At 41.7% G+C, this 18,677-nt stretch overlaps 1 protein-coding gene across 2 annotated transcripts in view; it reads right to left on the minus strand.

Moving 5' to 3' along the window:
• Positions 1 to 18,677, minus strand: part of LAMA3 (laminin subunit alpha 3) — a 241,209-nt gene that overhangs the window by 69,325 nt on the left and 153,207 nt on the right. For both annotated transcript variants that reach the window (XM_056521739.1, XM_056521738.1), the window contains exons 37-41: positions 17,794 to 17,955; positions 17,539 to 17,640; positions 15,716 to 15,799; positions 11,806 to 12,036; positions 1,969 to 2,082 (exon numbers count right to left, since the gene is read on the minus strand). In XM_056521739.1, the coding sequence (XP_056377714.1) occupies positions 1,969 to 2,082; positions 11,806 to 12,036; positions 15,716 to 15,799; positions 17,539 to 17,640; positions 17,794 to 17,955 (693 nt within the window). The remainder of the gene's footprint in view (positions 1 to 1,968; positions 2,083 to 11,805; positions 12,037 to 15,715; positions 15,800 to 17,538; positions 17,641 to 17,793; positions 17,956 to 18,677) is intronic.

The raw sequence follows: 18,677 nt of genomic DNA on the forward strand, positions 1-18,677 counted from the left end.
GTTAGTAGTTTTTTTTTTTTTTTTTTATTCTGGGGCAAATTCTGACGCACATTCTGGCCCACAACCACACAACTTACAATAGTTAATCGGGGCCAATATGTCTGTGCACAAAGTGGTGGTGTTTCCCTTTTGCAATTGTATGTATATGAGAACTGAATACCCTTATGATATAAAAGTGATGAATTTTGCATCAACATTGGTTGCACCGTGTTTGTTTTCTGAGATCATGTAATCTTCTTCATTCTAGAAGTATGAAATATAAAATATATAGGGGCAGAAGTATCAATGGCGCTGATCAACAGTTTGGTAAACAGTATTTTTATTCTACTTCTATTGTTTCTATGTCCTTCCTAACATATAGGGATTTTACTGGGAAAACACTTACTTTCAGAAAGGAGGTCAGTAAGGGGGTTATTCAGCATTTTGCAAAACACCCCCCCCCCCCCAAAAAAACAAAAAAAAAACATACGTACCTAGCCGCGATCCCCACTGGTACTCCCCAGTTTCTGTTTGACTCCATCTTGTACCCTGACCTTCTGTCTTTTTATTCTGCTTCCGAGATGAGTGTTCGGAGCATGACCCTCTCAACCAATCAAAGGGCCAAGACAGGACACCACTGCAGCCAGTGATTGGCTGAGCAAACAGGTCCTGCACCAAGCACTTATCTTGGAAGCAGGAAGAAGAGAGAAGAACAGGGGACTGGACGGAGCTTAACAGGAGCTGCAGGAGACCAGGGCTAGGAACTGTAAGTATAGGGTTTTTCAATTTTTTCCCATCCTCATAGAAACAAAATGCAAGCATCACAATCAGTGCACCACAGGCTACAAACTGACATAAATGACTGGATTTTTTTCAGACTGGCATTAGGTCCTCTTTAAGAAACTGGCAGATTCCTCTTTGCCATCTTGATGAATTTGTTGCACAGTACACTGAGGGGGGGACATGCAGATATAGATATCCTGCCACAATGATAATAATGGAGAGACATGTATGTGGCAAAGTAAAGTAATGATCAGCCAGTACTGCACCTACACAATGCTTTGAGTTATATATATAGTATATGCCATGCTTCAGATTATCCATATTTCCCATTACAGTGATCCCTCAACTTACAATGGCCTCAACATACAATAGTTTCAACAAACAATGGTCTTTTCTGGACCATTGTAACTTGAAACCAGACTCAACATACAATACTACGGACAGTCCAGATCTGTGAAACCTGTCACAACTGGAGGAACTGACCAATCAGAATTGGCCTTTTACTGGTAAATCACCTGTATTACTGAAGTACAAGCACTGACTGATGTCTGGTAGCGCTCCCTACAGTACAGGGAGGAACTACAAGTTCCATACTACTCCTTACCTGTGCCAGGGTTAGCTGCTCCTTTGGACACCAAGTAAGGGTGGCTCCATTTGGGACACTGTGTGTACTGTACAGGACCATGAAAAAGCTCCTGTCCTCTACATAAACCATTGTTTCCCAACCAGGGTGCCTCCAGCTGTTGCAAAACTACAACTCCCAGCATGCCCGGACAGCCAACGGCTGTCCGGGCATGCTGGGAGTTGTAGTTTTGCAACAGCTGGAGGCATCCTGGTTGGGAAACACGGACATAGACAGTGATTTACAGCTCCCAGCAGATCTTTCTTACTTTTATATGTAAGGATTTGCTTTATCTATATTAGTTATCTACTTATTTTTCTTTAATCCTCACTTTTTTCCTATTTTTAGATGACATTTTGGGGCTTCAGAACCAATTACCAGGTTTCCATAGAGTTCTGGTCTCAACATACAATGGTTTCAACATACAATGGTCGTCCTGGAGCCGACTAATATTGTAACTTGAGGGACCACTGTATATGGATATTTCCTGATCTCATCGCCTTGTCCCTCTAATAACAACAGAACCCCCCCAGCACTAAAAACCTTCACAGAAATGCAGTGGAATGAAATGAAGTATAACTTACAATGCATATTCCAGATCCATCATGGCATCGTGTGGAGTGCCCATTACATCTGCAAGGGACACATCTTCCTAAGTACAAGCCTTTATTCTCCCGATAGTGCCCAGGTGCACACTCCTGAATAAAATAAAAATGAAGTATAAGATTATATAGAGTTCTGTTCATTCAGAAGAATATATAGTAGACTTTCATTATTTCGAATGGGCATAACAATAATCTACTATGAGCTCTGTTCTGTGGGTCCCCTAATACTTCATCACTGTATATATATGGATAAGATTACAACACAAACACCGTTACATCTTTATTAAAAAAAAAAATTTGGGGGGTGGGGGTTCTTTGCAGGACATGCATCTCCAAAAAAGTCTATCTACAAAATAAGTAAAAAGGTTCACAATTTTCCCAAAATGTGAGTGTTAAAATAGGGCTATTTTACTATGAAAATTTACGCAAAACCCAAGTCAAAACATTGTAAAAACTTACAAAATACTTTTTATTTTATGAAAAACACAAAACTCAACCTGAAGATTTTAAATCTTCATAAAACAGCTTAGTTGGGAATATAGGTCAAATCAGTTTGTCCTCATGGCAATATTTCCACTACTGCACATAGTGTGAACTGACCCCAACCCACTTATGAGTCTCAGCAGTTCACCTGAATCAACTACAGCATCAGTAGCCTAATTAGGGAAGCTGTAGTGATGAGCCTCCTCCCCCTCTTTTTGCAATGCCAGAGATTTCATAGGAAATGTAGGCAGCATTCGAAAAAAATGTCAGTGTGAAAGTAAAAATCTGTATGGATAAAAACCCATACCTGCCATGAAAACAGGTAAACAAGGCATATACACAAGAACCTCTACATTGGTCTTTAGTCTTTCTAACAGCCTTAAATGAGCACTATCATTAATAACTAACTGATTATTGCTATTGCACTCCTTATGGTAAATAAAAAATCTTTCTAATGTACTTTGATAAAAAAAAATTAAAATGAAGTTTTCTATGTTTTATTTGTGTTTTAAAAAGCTGCCATTAGGTGTCTCCCTACTCCTGCTGGCCTGGCAGAAGTCCAAAATCAGGAAATGCAGTCTGGAGTGCTGAGGGGTGTGTGTGCAGCCTTATCCAATCATAGCTCATCTTACACTGAACTGCTCTGGGCTGTGTGTAGCAGAGTGAGGGAAATAGAAAAATGATTCCCAAAGTGCTTCTTTAACCCCTGTTTTGGGTAAATGTTGAGACATAACATGCCACCTGGCTAGTTTTATAAGCTTATGTACGACCCCATCAGAGCAACATGAATGGAATATGAACAACTGTATACAGCTGTTCCCCAGCCATGGGATACTCCTGGTTTACATTTGCTTCATGGATCCACAATAAAAATGGCTACGTCCATTGTACATAACCATTTGAAGTTTGCAAAACCGGATCATTCAGAACGGTGCAGATTCACTGATGTAATCCAATAAGGATCCTAGCTAAATTTCATCAGTGTGAACATACCCTTAGCCTCCTTTAGTTTTCAAGCTGGATTTATCCACAGAAGACAACCTAACATGTACCCTTGATTCTGATAAATGCTTCCTTTGTATTTTAGCCAATGGTAGTAATTTATAAGACAAAATAAGTAACACTAGTCACTGGGATGATCTCTCTAGCAGTGAATGAAGGCCTCATAATATATATATATATATATATATATATATATATATACACACACATATATAATACTGTTAATCCAGGTGCTTTCTTACAATACAAGAACACTGCTGAAATGAATGGAGCCATCCAGAGAACAAGCACTCACTTGCCGGTGGGGTCTACAGGCCCTGACAGACTCAGCTCATGAAATATCACTAACAAAACTGAACATTACAGATATTTAGATATACGTTGTCTATTATTAAGGAAGCAAATAATATCAATCCAACACTGTTAAAGACAGTCATAAACAAAGAACCTTTAGACTACAGTTTTACTGGGTTACACTGTTTACGCACCCACAGCTATCATATAATTCTATTTGCGAAATAAGCAAACGCGGTTAATAACATTTAACAATAGAGTAATAATATCTAATAGAAGAGTCAGAGTCTATATCGGCTGCACATATTTCCTAGAGGCATAAAATAAAATATGTTGTGCACTGATACGAGTGTATATATTGTTTCCTGCAGCACTGAATTAATTAATATTAATACAGTGATCCCCCCGACCTACGATGGCCCCGACATACGATAATTTCAACATAAAACGGCCTCTCAGAAGCCATCACATGTTGAAGGCAGCATCAACATACGATGCTTTTGTATGTGGGGTCATCGCATAAACGGCTATTCGGCAGCGCAGACTGCTTCAGCTGCAGCCGGATAGCCGTTTACGGTGCCCCGTATGGTCCGCTGACGATCACTTACCTGTCCTCGGGGTTCCGGCGCCTCCTCTTCGGGATCACCTGCATCGTTGGCGCTCTCCATCGTCGTCATCACGTCGCGCGCACGCCATCCCATAGGAGCGGCGTGTGTAGCGACGTGATGGCGGCGATGGAGAGCGAGGATGCCGGGGAAGCAAAGGCCTTGCCGGAGCGTCGGGGACATCTCGGGGACGCGGCAACAGCGATGGACGGCGACATCCAGGGCAGCGGTGACAAGCGGTGACGGTCCGGAGCGGCGGGGACAGGTGAGTACAACTTCCTATACCAGTAGTCTTCAACCTGCGGACCTCCAGATGTTGCAAAACTACAACTCCCAGCATGCCCGGACAGCCGTTGGCTGTCCGGGCATGCTGGGTGTGGTAGTTTTGCAACATCTGGAGGTCCACAGGTTGTAGACCACTGTCCTATACTTTACATTGCACGGATGCCTCAACATACGATGGTTTCAACATACGATGGTCCATTTGGAACGGATCACCATCGTATGTTGAGGGACCACTTGTACAGGTATTCTTAGTCAATACATTAATAATTCTCATCATCATCATAGAGAAGAATACATTTTTGTGATCACTTTCTTTTCTGATTGTTCCATTTACTCACATTGTTTGCTCGTCCATCCAAGATATTCTGTTGTGGATTGATGCTAAGGGGCATCTGCAGGAACTCTACCCTCTGCTGTGTGCCCAGTGCCCCACATACCACCAGGCCCGTCACCAAGGTTACCAGAAGAATCATGTTAAGTTATATTAAAGCTCCTTGCACGCTGTCGGAAATGAACTTCAGGGTATATCCTCTGTATATTATTATTAAGCCCCCATTCTTCACGGCGCACTTTACAAATCTGTCATCCACCTTGTCAGATCGTTCTTATACTGCAGCCTTCTGACTCAGGTATCCCCGCCTGTTACAAGGCACACATGGTGCTGAACTATGCCCCACCTCTCAAACCATTCTGAGTCATATTGAGTAATAAATATGAGTGGCCCCCAAGGGCTGACAGTTTAGAATATTGTAGCGTATCTAAGGTGTGTCTGATAACACCTCGCCTCCACCCTGAGAAAGTCAGACGTTTCTAGACCACTAGTACGGTAAATCTCAGCCTGAGTAATGCTGCGGACAAATAGGATGTATGTGTGATGTATCAGTCAGAGGTGCCACAGCTTCCTTTGGGCTACATATTTTCCGCATAGCACTGTTATGGAAGAGCCGCTTACAGCATTTAAAGAAGCAAGTCCCTACTTGCAGCAAACCGGGATATTCCTCATTTGACAGTATTAGTATTTCTGATTAACCTGTTCAATTCTGTGGAAAGTTAAATGATCAGATGAAGCTGGTACGGAGTATATGGAAAGCAGGGGGCATTGTTGTCTTTGGTCGAATGTATCCAAAAATCACAGGCAGGTGTAAACATGATTGATCTTACAAAGACGGTCATTTAGCTTTCTAGAGCTAATGCAAATCTCCATCAAGTAATTCGGAAAAGTTAGGTTGTCACCCAGCTTTTCTAGAAACAGAGAAACAACTCAAAGATCTAGTACTGTGGTCTCTTTTTAATGGCTGGGGTAAATATACATAATATATACTATCATTATTGGTAATATTAGAGATGAAATCGACTTCTGAAGCTTTTGTAGTGACTTTTGATATGGACTGGATGCAGATTTAAAGGGGTATTCCGGGCAAAAACATTTTATCCCCTATCCAAAGGATAGGGGTCAAGATGTCTGATCGTGGGGGCTTGCCGCTGGAACCCCCGGCGATCTCCCTGCAGCACCCGCATTCCATGCGGGAGCTGCGTCTTCAGTTTCGGAGACCTCCGGGTTTCCAGGACTGGGGACGTGACGTCACGCCACGCTCCCTCCATTCATGTCTATGGGACGTGGCGTGACGTCACGTCCCCAGTCCCGGAAACCCGGAGGTCTCCGACATTTCAGACGCATCTCCCGCATAGAATGCGGGTGCTGCAGGGAGATCATGGGGGGGGGGGGGGGGGGTCCCAGCGGCAAGCCTCCCGTGATCAGACATCTTATCCCCTATCCTTTGGATAGGGGATAAAATGTTTTTGCCCGGAATACCCCTTTAATCTTCTGCATTGCAATTGGGAGAATCTGTGGCCCAGGTAAGGCTTGCTGTGGATTCTGAAATTAATAGCATGCCTAGAATCTGTTACACTGCATGTGAACATGAGACTAATCTACTAATAAGTCAGGTTGCAGATGTCAATAGAGGTCTATGGAGGGGGGGGGGGGCAGAGTGTTGGAGAAAGACAGAGGTAGCAAGACACAGAAGCTGCAGGAGCTTGTAGAGTAATACATCTCCCCCAGTTTCACAACTTACGGTATATTACTTAGTACAACTCTATAATGCCCCCATGTTGCTGCTACTTATCCTGTATACAAATAAAGGTGAGCAGGGTCTCCTCTTATTTGTGCAGTGTATGGGATAATAGCAGCTAGTCAGTCAAGTTATATCATGGCTAAATATAGTGCTATTTCTCATGAACAGACACATGACAAGTTATCCTCAAAAATTACCAGAAACAACACTTTAAAGAGGATGTGTGGCCAACTTCCCCTATAAAGATGAGAATACATTATCATTAAATTGCTTAGGGTGGCCTGGCCACACACCTTTTTACAGTTTTTTGATAGGCCCTTCCATTCCCAAGACATGAGTCTTTATAGTTTTTCTGACAATGCAGGGAATCAGTCAGATGAGCTAACAGGTAATGGGCAGGATTATACAGTCAGGGGGTGTGTATTAGCCATATGTGCCCCTAAATATATAACCCCACCAATCACCTAATAGTCACTTACATTATTAACATTATTAAGTCTATGCCCATCTGACTGATTCCCTGTCTACGCCCATCAGACAATTTTTCAACCGTTATTAATGGGCTTATCAAGAAACTGTAAAAAGGTGTGTGATCAGGGCACCTTAAGCTATGTTATGGGGTTGACCACAGGTCCCTTTAAGTGCTGCAGGTGGACACTTTAAATGGAAGCATCTGACACATGCTCATAGATGGTAAATGCTTGGGGGACTCCTGTACAACCTCCAGTATTGCATTACTAGAATAGCTGTACACTACATCTGCATTTCTTTAAAAGAAAATGTTGTCTGGGTCGAACGTGCTAAAGGAGAAATAAGGCAGAAATCTTTTAAGTCCCCCTGTGTCCCGTTCCTCCGGCGCTGCTTGGCTCCTTGCTTCTTAGGCTCGAAACGTCACACTGCGATTAGCATATTGCCGGCCGCAGTGATGTCCCGCCTCGGCCGGCCCAAGCTCCTTACATGACAGCGCGCTCAGCCTATCATCAGCCGAGGCAGGACATCGCTGCGGCCATCGATATGCTGACCGCAGTGTGACGTTTCATGCCTAAGAAGCACGGAGCCGAGCAGCGCTGGAGGAAAGGAACGCCGATACCGGTGCAATGGGGGGGGGGGGGGGGTGTCGGGGGATGGATGTAGGAAGGTGAGTTAAAGTTTTTTTTTTGCAGCCCGGGCACAGGGGGACTTAAAAGATTTCTGCTGCATTTTTACTTTAAGTAGAACCCTGTCAGTCAGCAGCACTCATTTTTTTAGCTAAATCCAGGAGTATAACAGATACAGAAAAAACTATTTTATAAAGATTTTCAACTTTCCGTGTTTTAGAATCATTCCTGGTTTTGGTTAAAAATACTGATTAAAAAACTATCTGGGCTAAGAAGAGTATCCAAAATGCTGACCAAAATACTCTGTGTAAACTCATCCTTATAGAGCATTTCCTTTGGATAAGCCATAAACGTGTTAGTGGCCATTAAGGTTCGTCATCAATAAAAATCCTGTTAAAATCCTGTTAAGGACGCAGGACGTAAATGTACGTCCTGGTGCGGTGGTACTTAACGCACCAGGACGTACATTTACGTCCTGTGCATAACCGCGGGCATCGGAGCGATGCCTGTGTCATCCGCGGCTGATCCCGGCTGCTGATCGCAGCCAGGGACCCGCCGGCAATGGCCGACGCCCGCGATCTCGCGGGCGTCCGCCATTAACTCCTCAGATGCCAGGATCAATACAGATCCCGGCATCTGCGGCAGTACGCGATTTCAATGAATGATCGGATTGCCCGCAGCGCTACTGCGGGGATCCGATCATTCATAACGCCGCACGGAGGTCCCCTCACCTGCCTCTGTCCGGCTCCCGGCGTCTTCTGCTCTGGTCTGAGATCGAGCAGACCAGAACAGAAGATAGCCGATAACACTGATCTGTTCTATGTCCTATACATAGAACAGATCAGTATTAGCAATCAAGGTATTGCTATGAATAGTCCCCTATGGGGACTATTCAAGTGTAAAAAAAAATGTAAAAAAATGTTAAAGTAAAAGTAAAAAAAAAGTGAAAAATCCCCTCCCCCAATAAAAAAGTAAAACGTCCGTTTTTTCCTATTTTACCCCCAAAAAGCGTAAAAAAGAAATTTAATACACATATTTGGTATCGCCGCGTGCGTAAATGTCCGAACTATTAAAATAAAATGTTAATGATCCCGTACGGTGAACGGCGTGAAAGTAAAAAAAAAAAAAAAAAAGTCAAAAATTGCTACTTTTTTAATACATTTTATTTAAAAAAAATTATAACAAATTTATTAAAAGTTTTTTTATATGCAAATGTGGTATCAAAAAAAAGTACTGATCATGGCACAAAAAACTAGCCCTCATACCGCTGCTTATACGGAAAAATGAAAAAGTTATATGTCATCAAAATAAAGGGATTATAAAGGTACTAATTTGGTTAAAAAGTTTGTGATTTTTTTTAAGCACAACAATAATATAAAAGTATGTAATAATGGGTATCATTTTAATCGTATTGACCCTCAGAATAAAGAACACATGTCATTTTTACCGTAAATTGTACGACGTGAAAACAAAACCTTCCAAAATTAGCAAAATTGCGTTTTTCTTTTTCATTTCCCCACAAAAAATAGTGTTTTTTGGTTGCGCCATACATTTTATGATATAATGAGTGATGTCATTACAAAGGACAACTGGTCACGCAAAAAACAAGCCCTCATACTAGTCTGGCGATGAAAATATAAAAGAGTTATGATTTTTAGAAGGCGAGGAGGAAAAAACGAAAACGTAAAAATTTAATTGTCTGAGTCCTTAAGGCCAAAATGGGCTGAGTCCTTAAGGGGTTAAAAAGCATGAGTAGTATGGGTTACTGTTCACTCTAAGCAGCATGACACTGCTGGTCATTAGCCAACTTTGCCCAGGAAAGGTCTGCTGCTTCAGATACTCTGTGAGCTTTCCTCTTAAAGGGGTATTCCAGGCAAAAACTTTTTTTTATATATCAACTGGCTCTGGAAAGTTAAACAGATTTGTATATTACTTCTATTAAAAAATCTTAATCCTTCCAATAGTTATTAGCTTCTGAAGTTTTCTGTCTAACTGCTCAATGATGATGTCACGTTACAGGAGCTGTGCATGATGGGAGAATATCCCCATAGGAGCTGGACAGCTCCCGGGACGTGAGTCATCAGAGAGCAGTTAGACAGAAAACAGCAACTCAACTTCAGAAGCTAATAACTATTGGAAGGATTAAGATTTTTTAATAGAAGTAATTTACAAATCTGTTTAACTTTCCGGAGCCAGTTGATATATAAAAAAAGTTTTGGTCTGGAATACCCCTTTAATGATTGGGCAGAGCACTCATGAATCGCTCTGCATGATCATAAATAGAACTGGGATATCTATGATCAGTGCACAGAGGAGATAAGGTGCTGCACCAGTACTCAGCCCAGCACAGCAAGGTGAAAACTGGAACCCAGAGAGGTAAAAAACCCACTGCTCCTCTGGTATACAGCATTAACCCGTCTTATGCCTTCTTAAAGTTAACCAGTTGACTGCCTAGCACACCAAGGGTCAAATACTAACTGCTTCTCTGCCCTAGACCACCAGGGATTTTAAGAGTAACTCCACTACTGGCCCTAAAGGTGTTTCTATGTAGATCACCAGGGATCCTGATTTAATACCTTTAATACCATAAATATCCAAGGAAGCATTAACCCTTCACTGCCCTGGGCTACCAATCATTGTCCTAGACCACAACTCCATGTGCCTTTGTAGAGAAGCTCTACTTATCTACAGCAAACCATGGTTTTCCAATAAGGCTGACGTTTGTATTACAGCTCTGTACAACTCAGAGAAAGTCTGTTGCACGCATCCGCTTCACTTTAAGCAGCATATGTTACCCAGATTGCTATTCTAATACATAGACTGACTATGCTTCCTTTTTCTTAGGTTAATCTCTTTCTGGATAGGAAGAGTACGTTTTCAGGGAAGCTGCTATGAGGTCTCAAGGAGCACTGGACTTTGTAAGCTGGTGCCAACTTTTGTACCATAAAACATTTTTACCATGTTATTGACATGTTTTACCTTCAAAAACCATGTAAGTTTCTAAAACAAGTGTAGACCATATAGAATATGAGTGCAATCATTTTCTTTACATCACATACATGGCCCTAGGAGCATAAGGCTGCAGTGCTTTACATTATGTTCTATATGAATAGTGTCGCTCGCTCTCATGCTGCAGGTCCAAAGGTAGGACTGTCAAGGTTTGTACTTGTCTTCTTAAAGAATTTGAAGAGGCACACCCATATCCCACTCCCAGCTTTATTTACCACTTAAGAAAGAGGCCAAGATTGTGTCATTTTCCATTTCAGTAATAATCCTAGATTTTCTTCACATCACTAGAAATATATATCAGATCATTGTATACATTACATTTTAAACATTTTCAATGAAAAATTATTTTGCACAAAAAAGGTTATAACATACTCAATACATTTTATGTGCATTCATAAAGGTTCTGTTCTGCTGGATCAATGATATAAAGTCCCAAACCTGTGTGTGTACCCCCATTTGTGATTACCAACAGATATATGTGTTCTAAGTTATATACATCCTAAGGGTAGGGTCCCATTAGCTGTGTTTTGCTGCATATTTGCTGCTGCATATTTTCCTACCCATTGAAGTCAATAGGTATCAAGTAAAATCAGCTGCATATTTTGTTATCCATTAACTTCAATGGGTAGGAAAATACGCAGCAGCAAATACACAGCAAAATACAGCACATGTGACACTACCCTAAAAGGCTTGTGTTCTAAATGTGGTTGTTTAGACCCCTTTACGTCTCTCATGCATTCTGGATTCTGACACTGTCCATACCACCCATGTTTCAATATAAAACTAATACACACGTTGCCTATAGGAACAGATGATGACCTGGAAATCCCATTCAGATCACTGGAGGCAGTAATGATGGAACAGGAAAACACCACTATGAAATCAGTAACCTGACATAGATTAGATTATTTGGGTGCCAATAGGATAATATCATTAGATAAGAATCCAGACAATATTAAACCATACCTGGCATGAATCACCTGTGTATTCAGGTGGGCAGGCACATATCTCAACGTTCAGTGCTACACGCCCACTTCCTGAGATGGTGACATCCTCTAACCCAACCTCCCCAAGGGTGAGGCGCTGAGTCTCAGAAAAGTACAAGGCTCGGATGTGCAGACTTTCCAGTCTGGACAAGATCATCATGAGTTCTTCTCGAGACACCAGGTTGTTGCTGCTTGCATGTCGGAAATTGCTCTAAACAATAACAGAATAATAGAAACACATGAGCCCTTTAATTCTATTATCACTGATACAGTACAATTACTATTCCTGCATTTCTACATCATTTACCATTTCCATCAGTGCTTGCAAGTATGTGGAGACAGTAACACAGTCGCACTATAGACAACTCTCCACTTACCTGCCAGACAGCAATGGACATGCTTAGGAAAGATCTAAGCTAAATGGCTATGTTGTGAGATTACCATAATGCTATGGCTATCTGTTTGTGAAATAGCTATTTCCCATGATTCCTTGTTTGTAAGTGTGAGATCATTTTTCTCCCTCCCTCACATCAGCCACCCCACCCATTCAAACACACCTGAACTCCCTTCCATACAATAGACCAGTGTCCTCCCTGTTATCACCTGACTAGTGATGTAATGTCTCGGGCCGCGCTTTAAAAATACGCAGCAAAATACGGCATGTGTGACCCTACCCTAAGAGATCATGATAAAATGTTGAAGAGTGTAGGTTTTAACTGCAAAAGGGAACCCCGCTCCATATTTTATAATTTTAGAATAGGATATCCATCAAATTTATCTAGGCATTCACATTATTTTGCCCATACAGTAAGGCTTTATTCACATTTGAATTTAAGGCCCAATTAAGTGTTTCCACCACCGATTCCATTAAAAATACAGGACAAAATAAAGCAGCATTATTTTGTTTGGTAAATGTCATGATGGAAACCCAATGGACCCCACTAAACTCAATGGTGTCTGATGGGCACTATATCCAGCAGCACTGTATCTTTCATAGTTCTCATGCAGAACAATGGCAAATATGACAATAGAGTGAACCTAGCCTTTTATTGCATGCAGAACAATGGCAAATATGACAATAGAGTGAACCTAGCCTTTTATTGCATGCAGAACAATGGCAAATAGGACAATAGAGTGAACCTAGCCTTTTATTGCATGCAGAACAATGGCAAATAGGACAATAGAGCGAACCTAGCCTTTTATTGCATGATAGCAGATTCCTGCACATCCTGAAAAAAAATAGATTACAAATAAATCCATTGTTTAGTCCTTATGTAACATGTTTTGCCTTAGGCAGCTCTTATATGGCAAGCTGACTTACATGCTCTAAAGTATTATGGTTAAAGACTCAGATTCAATGCTATAAAAATCAACCACTATTGTACTTTGAAACACTTATGATATAAAATTGTAAAAGGTAAATTGAAAATTTTTTTAATTGATTTTTTTTTTACTTGCAAGGCCATACAAAAAAATGAAATCAGAGCAAAGTGTCCACACAGCTTTATTCGGGGCACTGATGGGGATCCCCTCCCTTAGACTATACTTATATGATATCATGTGACTGAATGGTTAGTCAGAAGATTGAACTACTGGATAACAATACACATTTCTTTCCTACATGCCAAATGAAAAATCTCAATAGTCCAAATTGTCTACAATAAAAGAAACGGAATTTGTACTTGACTTCCAAAGAAAACATTCTCATTGTCATATTATGTACATAACAGCTGCATGCATTGTGTCTGGTATTCCCTGGGTTTCATAAGACAATGCCAGCCTACCCTCTATGGAAAGAACTGCAACTAAGCAAATCAATTCACTTGTCGTACACATTGCACTTACATTTGGGAACTAAAATAAATACAAACCAAAAGCTGTATCCAAAACATTTTAATATATGAATGTACAAAGATTTTTCAGAATATTTTAGACTTCTCATTTGGAAATCTGAAGACAACATTTTTACCTTTCTAGCTAGTGAAACAGTACATTTTAGGTTATAGATTGGTGGAGCATTGATACTTTTATATATTTATTATTAGAGCAATGTTTATACATTTTTCTACTTCCAGGCACCCTGTAGTTCCCTTTTCTTTACCTACAGGCTCTCTGTAAATCTTCAGAAACCTCACCAGTCCCCGAATATTCTTCTATTGAAAAACATTATATAAGAAACCAGATATGGGAAGAGAGGAGGGAGATTTAGCTGTAGGTTTCCAATTAGTGATCCGTTGACTATGAGACTTCCAGCCAGAGCTGTATTAAAACTATAAAAGTACTTCTGGCAGAAAAAAAGTTAAAAATGTTGTCACACACATCATTTTGCATGAAAACCTGTGATTTTTCAGCTTTTAAGGCTTTGTTACCAAAGGGGATGTGACATAGCAGAAGAGGATGGGCTTGCTGTGGGCCGACATAATTACTATAATTAAAGGAGTACTGCAGCCATAGAACTCTTATCCCCTATCCGTAGGATAGGGGATAAATGTCTGATCGCGGAGGGACCGGGCATTGGCGCAACAATAAGAGGTCGACAGACACGCCTCCTCTATTCAGCTCTATGGGAGAGGTGGGAATGCAAGAACGCTGCATCTCCGCCTCTCCCATACAGATACATGGAGGGGGCGTGTTGGCTGCGGCATCATGCTGTGGCCAACACACCTAATTGCATGGGGAGAGCCTTGGGCCCCATACAGGAGATCACGGGGGGTCCCAGTGACCGAACCCCCATGTGAGCAGACACTTATCCCCTATCCTGCGGATGGTGCTGATGGTTGTTTCCAAATGTATAAAATTGCTGTTTTAATTCTCAAGTGTCAAGAAGGCAGAGCCAAGATGCTCATATGCTGCAGTCTGGCATGCCTTCTTGCTCACCATCATTTAGCTGCTGCTTAATTGCTATAGAAGGCTCTTTATGTCTATCAAGGAGGGGTCGGAAGGTCAGGCAAACAAGGAAGAATACTAGGCTGTGACACTTGAGCAGCTCAGCCCCATCTCCTTAACCCTTGGCTGAGAAAAAAAGTGAACATATAAGTTTTGCAACCACCCTCAGCTACAGTCTACTTTTATACCTTAAAGGGGTACTCCGCCCCTAGATAGCTTATCCCTTTTCCAAGGATAGGGGATTAGATGTCTGATCACAGGGGTCCCGCTGCTGGGGACCCCCGCGATCTCTCCTGCAGCCCCCATGTCATCAGTTCTCCAGAGCTACGTTTGCTCTGTGGCTGATGACTCATGATACAGGGAGCGGAGGTTTGTGACACCATGGCTCCGCCCCCTCATGGCGTCACACCCCGTCCCCTTAATGCATGTCTATGGGAGGGGGCGTGACTGGTGCCACTCCCCCTCCCATAGACTTGCATTAAGGGGCGGGGCATGCCGTCACAAGGGGCGGAGTCATGATATCACGAACCGCCGACCCCTGTCATCAGTCGAGAGCTGATGAGTCGGGGGGCTGCAGGAGAGATTGCGGGGGTCCCCAGCAGTGGGACCCCTGTGATCAGAAATCTTATCCCCTATCCTTGGACAGGGGATAAGATGTCTAGGGGTGGAGTACCCTTTTAACAGTTATCCAACAATTCCCTTTAATAATAGAGAACTGAATTCACTCTATTGCTTCATTGGCGTTTTTCTGATGCAGCTCACATCATGTTACAATATCTTATATATTGCAACATACTCATCATGTTTTTCAAGCATATTAAGAAATCAGTAGCAGAAAATACCCAGTGCAAGTTCTTACCTGTGTAACATATACATCCTAAACCAGACATTTTCCACATCTGATGAAAGGGTTAGGCAATTTAGCTTATTTTCAAATTCCTTATTTAAAAGTGACCCTATAAATGGAGAAAATACATATAGTATACACATAAATACCATCCTACCTCTACTAGCTGAACACGTCCATAGTATTGTCTGTCTGGCAGAGGATTGTTAGGATCCACATAAACGACCGTCATTTGTCTGCCCTAGTAAAATACACATTCTTTTATTAAACATATATACAGTAATTCTAAACATTAAACACATACCAGTTCAACTAAATAAGTAAAATGACTATAAATGATATTGTCACTTTGCAGGTGGGGAATGATCTAGATTCAAATAGCAGGTTCATTGTTTCATGCCTCATAAGGCCATGCCTGACTGTTTTCCACTGCGGAATGATCAGATATTCTGTCATAAATTCCGGAGCAGCAGACTCCCATTGTCTTTAAAGGGGTACTCTGCTGCTCAGTGTTTGGAACAAACTGTTCCAAACACTGGAGCCAGTGAAGGGAGCTTGTGACATCATAGCCACGCCCCCTCACCCACCCCGTTATGCCCCGCCCCCTCAATGCAAGTCTATAGGAGGGGGCCCCCTCCCATGGACTTGCATTGAGGGGGCGGAACGTGACGTCATGAGGGGGCAGGGCTATGACGTCATGAGCTCCCGGCACCGGCTCCAGCGTTCGGAACAGTTTGTTCCAAATGCTGAGCAGCAGAGTACCCCTTTAATGGGATTCTGCTGCACCACGCACAGTGCAGAATATCTGCGGTGGAAATTCAAATTCTGGAATGAATCCAGCGAATGAATGAACACATTGTTAATTCTTTTGACGGAAATCCGCCTTGACAGCATTGCCGTTAATGGTGATGGTGCATGTACACAAGGTCCTAGCACAGATGAATTTTTATCACAGCAGATGGGTAAGTGTAGACATACTGCAGCAGCAACTTCAGGTGTTAAATGATTGCAGGGGATTCAACCATGTCCAAGCCTTGAGGAGTAGGGGGCCTATTTTGCTGTGCATCTCAAATAAGCCAGCAGTAGCATGCTCACACTGCTCACTCACATTATGCACATTAAATACTATAGAGTAATCAAAACAGAGGACAAGAGTAGCTAATTTTTGGGTATGGCACCATGTAAGAGCTTGCATGCGGTGGTCGATGGCTGCATACTGTTACCCTATAAAACTGCCCAATGCACTATCCAAAATGTAAGATTTTTAATCTAAGTGATGCATTCAGATTGTGAACCATAAAAAATCTCATTAAAGCCCTAACCTAATAAGGCATTTAACACCCATGCATGTTCTGTATTACTAGTAATAAGTGCCTTATTTTTTTACTTTTTCTGCCCCTTTAAAAGTATACAGGAATGTGATCATCCCCTCAGTAAAGGAAAGAAGTGAGAGATTCAACACAGTCTTGCATAATATCCTCAGTCACCCAAGATTAGTCAACAAAGATTTTCAGGACTGAACTCAACCAGTTGCAGCAGGTGACCACAATTTCTCAGCACTTTACCGTGTCCTGTTTCTCTATGGTTGTGTGGGTCACTTGTACACTGATCCTTACAGCTCAAGCAGTCTGCACTGTAACCTACAATTGTCCCGGTCAAGGTTAATGAAGTGTAAAATTGCATGAGAACATGGCTTAGAAAGAATGCTTAGAATGTAACCTCCACAATAGTGTCTGACAGCCCCTGGCCGCTAATAGCAGAGCGTTCACATCCACATACCCAACACACAGCTAACAGCAACCACTGAAACAGAAAATCATCACTTTCCCAAACAACATATCATTTTGTGTCTCATGATACACAAGAACACATCAGCAAGGCTTTAATATACTGATACAGTATTACATCATAATTATACATTTAGATGAAAATATGTCTCCTGACTTTTACTTTACAAATTGTAATTTGGAGCCTACTTACTGTTAGCAGAACATCTGGCCTCTTGTCTAATAGGACCATGCCTTCACTTGGTAAGCCAAAGGACTTCAGCTGGTAAGTCAGATAGCCTCCATATGTAGAAATCTGGACCCAGGTAAATACATATTAACATTTTATCAGCATATGATTTGGAATGGGGGAACTATAGAGACTGTGCTGGGGACGTGTAACCACACACATAGTGCACATCCATTACATGCCTTTTGCTGTATTACATTTTTTTGTTATTTTACTTACCCTCTCTCCCAAGAATGATGCAGGAGCCGCCCAGTGCAAACTATGAACTGACAGGGGTAATTCTTGCACATCCGCTACCACACTGTTACTTCCTGGATTAAAGGTGACATCTACTCTGGTCTGGTCTGATGTTTCAAGTATCCAGGACCTCATATCTACAAACTGATCAAGAGAAGCATATTCAAGCATAATAACTATGTGTCCAACATACAAAGTAAATCTAAAAGCAGACATTTTTTGTTTTGTTTATGTAACTTTTATTAAGTGGTTTTAACGTTTACAGAACAAACAAAAATAGTGACATGAAAATAACAGCAGGAAGGGTCGGAGACCCAGCTACAATTGGTGAAACAATACAGAAAAGAGCACAAGTTTAACCATATAAGGCCAGCATAAATAAATCAAAACAAAGTAAAGCCCAAATACAGGGGTAAGGGCACTGTAAGGTCATAACACCAATTCTACTAAAAACATTAGCAGGAATTCAACAACCCAGAAGCGGATATTGGCATACAGGCCCAAAGGGCCACAAACAAAGGAGAAGAGAGGGAGAAGAGGGGACGGGAACAAAAAAGGGGACCACAACAACCAACAAAAAGACAATACACAGAATCGGTAGGGGAAAAATGGAAGAAAGAAGGAGGAAGGGAATAAGGAAAATAGAAGCAGAGGAAATCAAGGAGGCTGTCGGTCAGAGAAACGGTCCCATGGTTCCCAGAGAGAAACAAAGGAATAGAGTTGTTTAAAGAGGCCATGAGAGATTCCCAAGACCAGTCTCGCGTATACAAGCCAATAAATCAGCCTCAGAGGGAGGGAGAGGCTTCTTCAAGCACTTAGCAATAACTAAAAGCATACATTTAACAATTTTACCTGCTGGGGAACAA

Source organism: Hyla sarda, chromosome 5, assembly GCF_029499605.1.
Source record: "Hyla sarda isolate aHylSar1 chromosome 5, aHylSar1.hap1, whole genome shotgun sequence".
NCBI classification, from domain to species: domain Eukaryota; kingdom Metazoa; phylum Chordata; class Amphibia; order Anura; family Hylidae; genus Hyla; species Hyla sarda.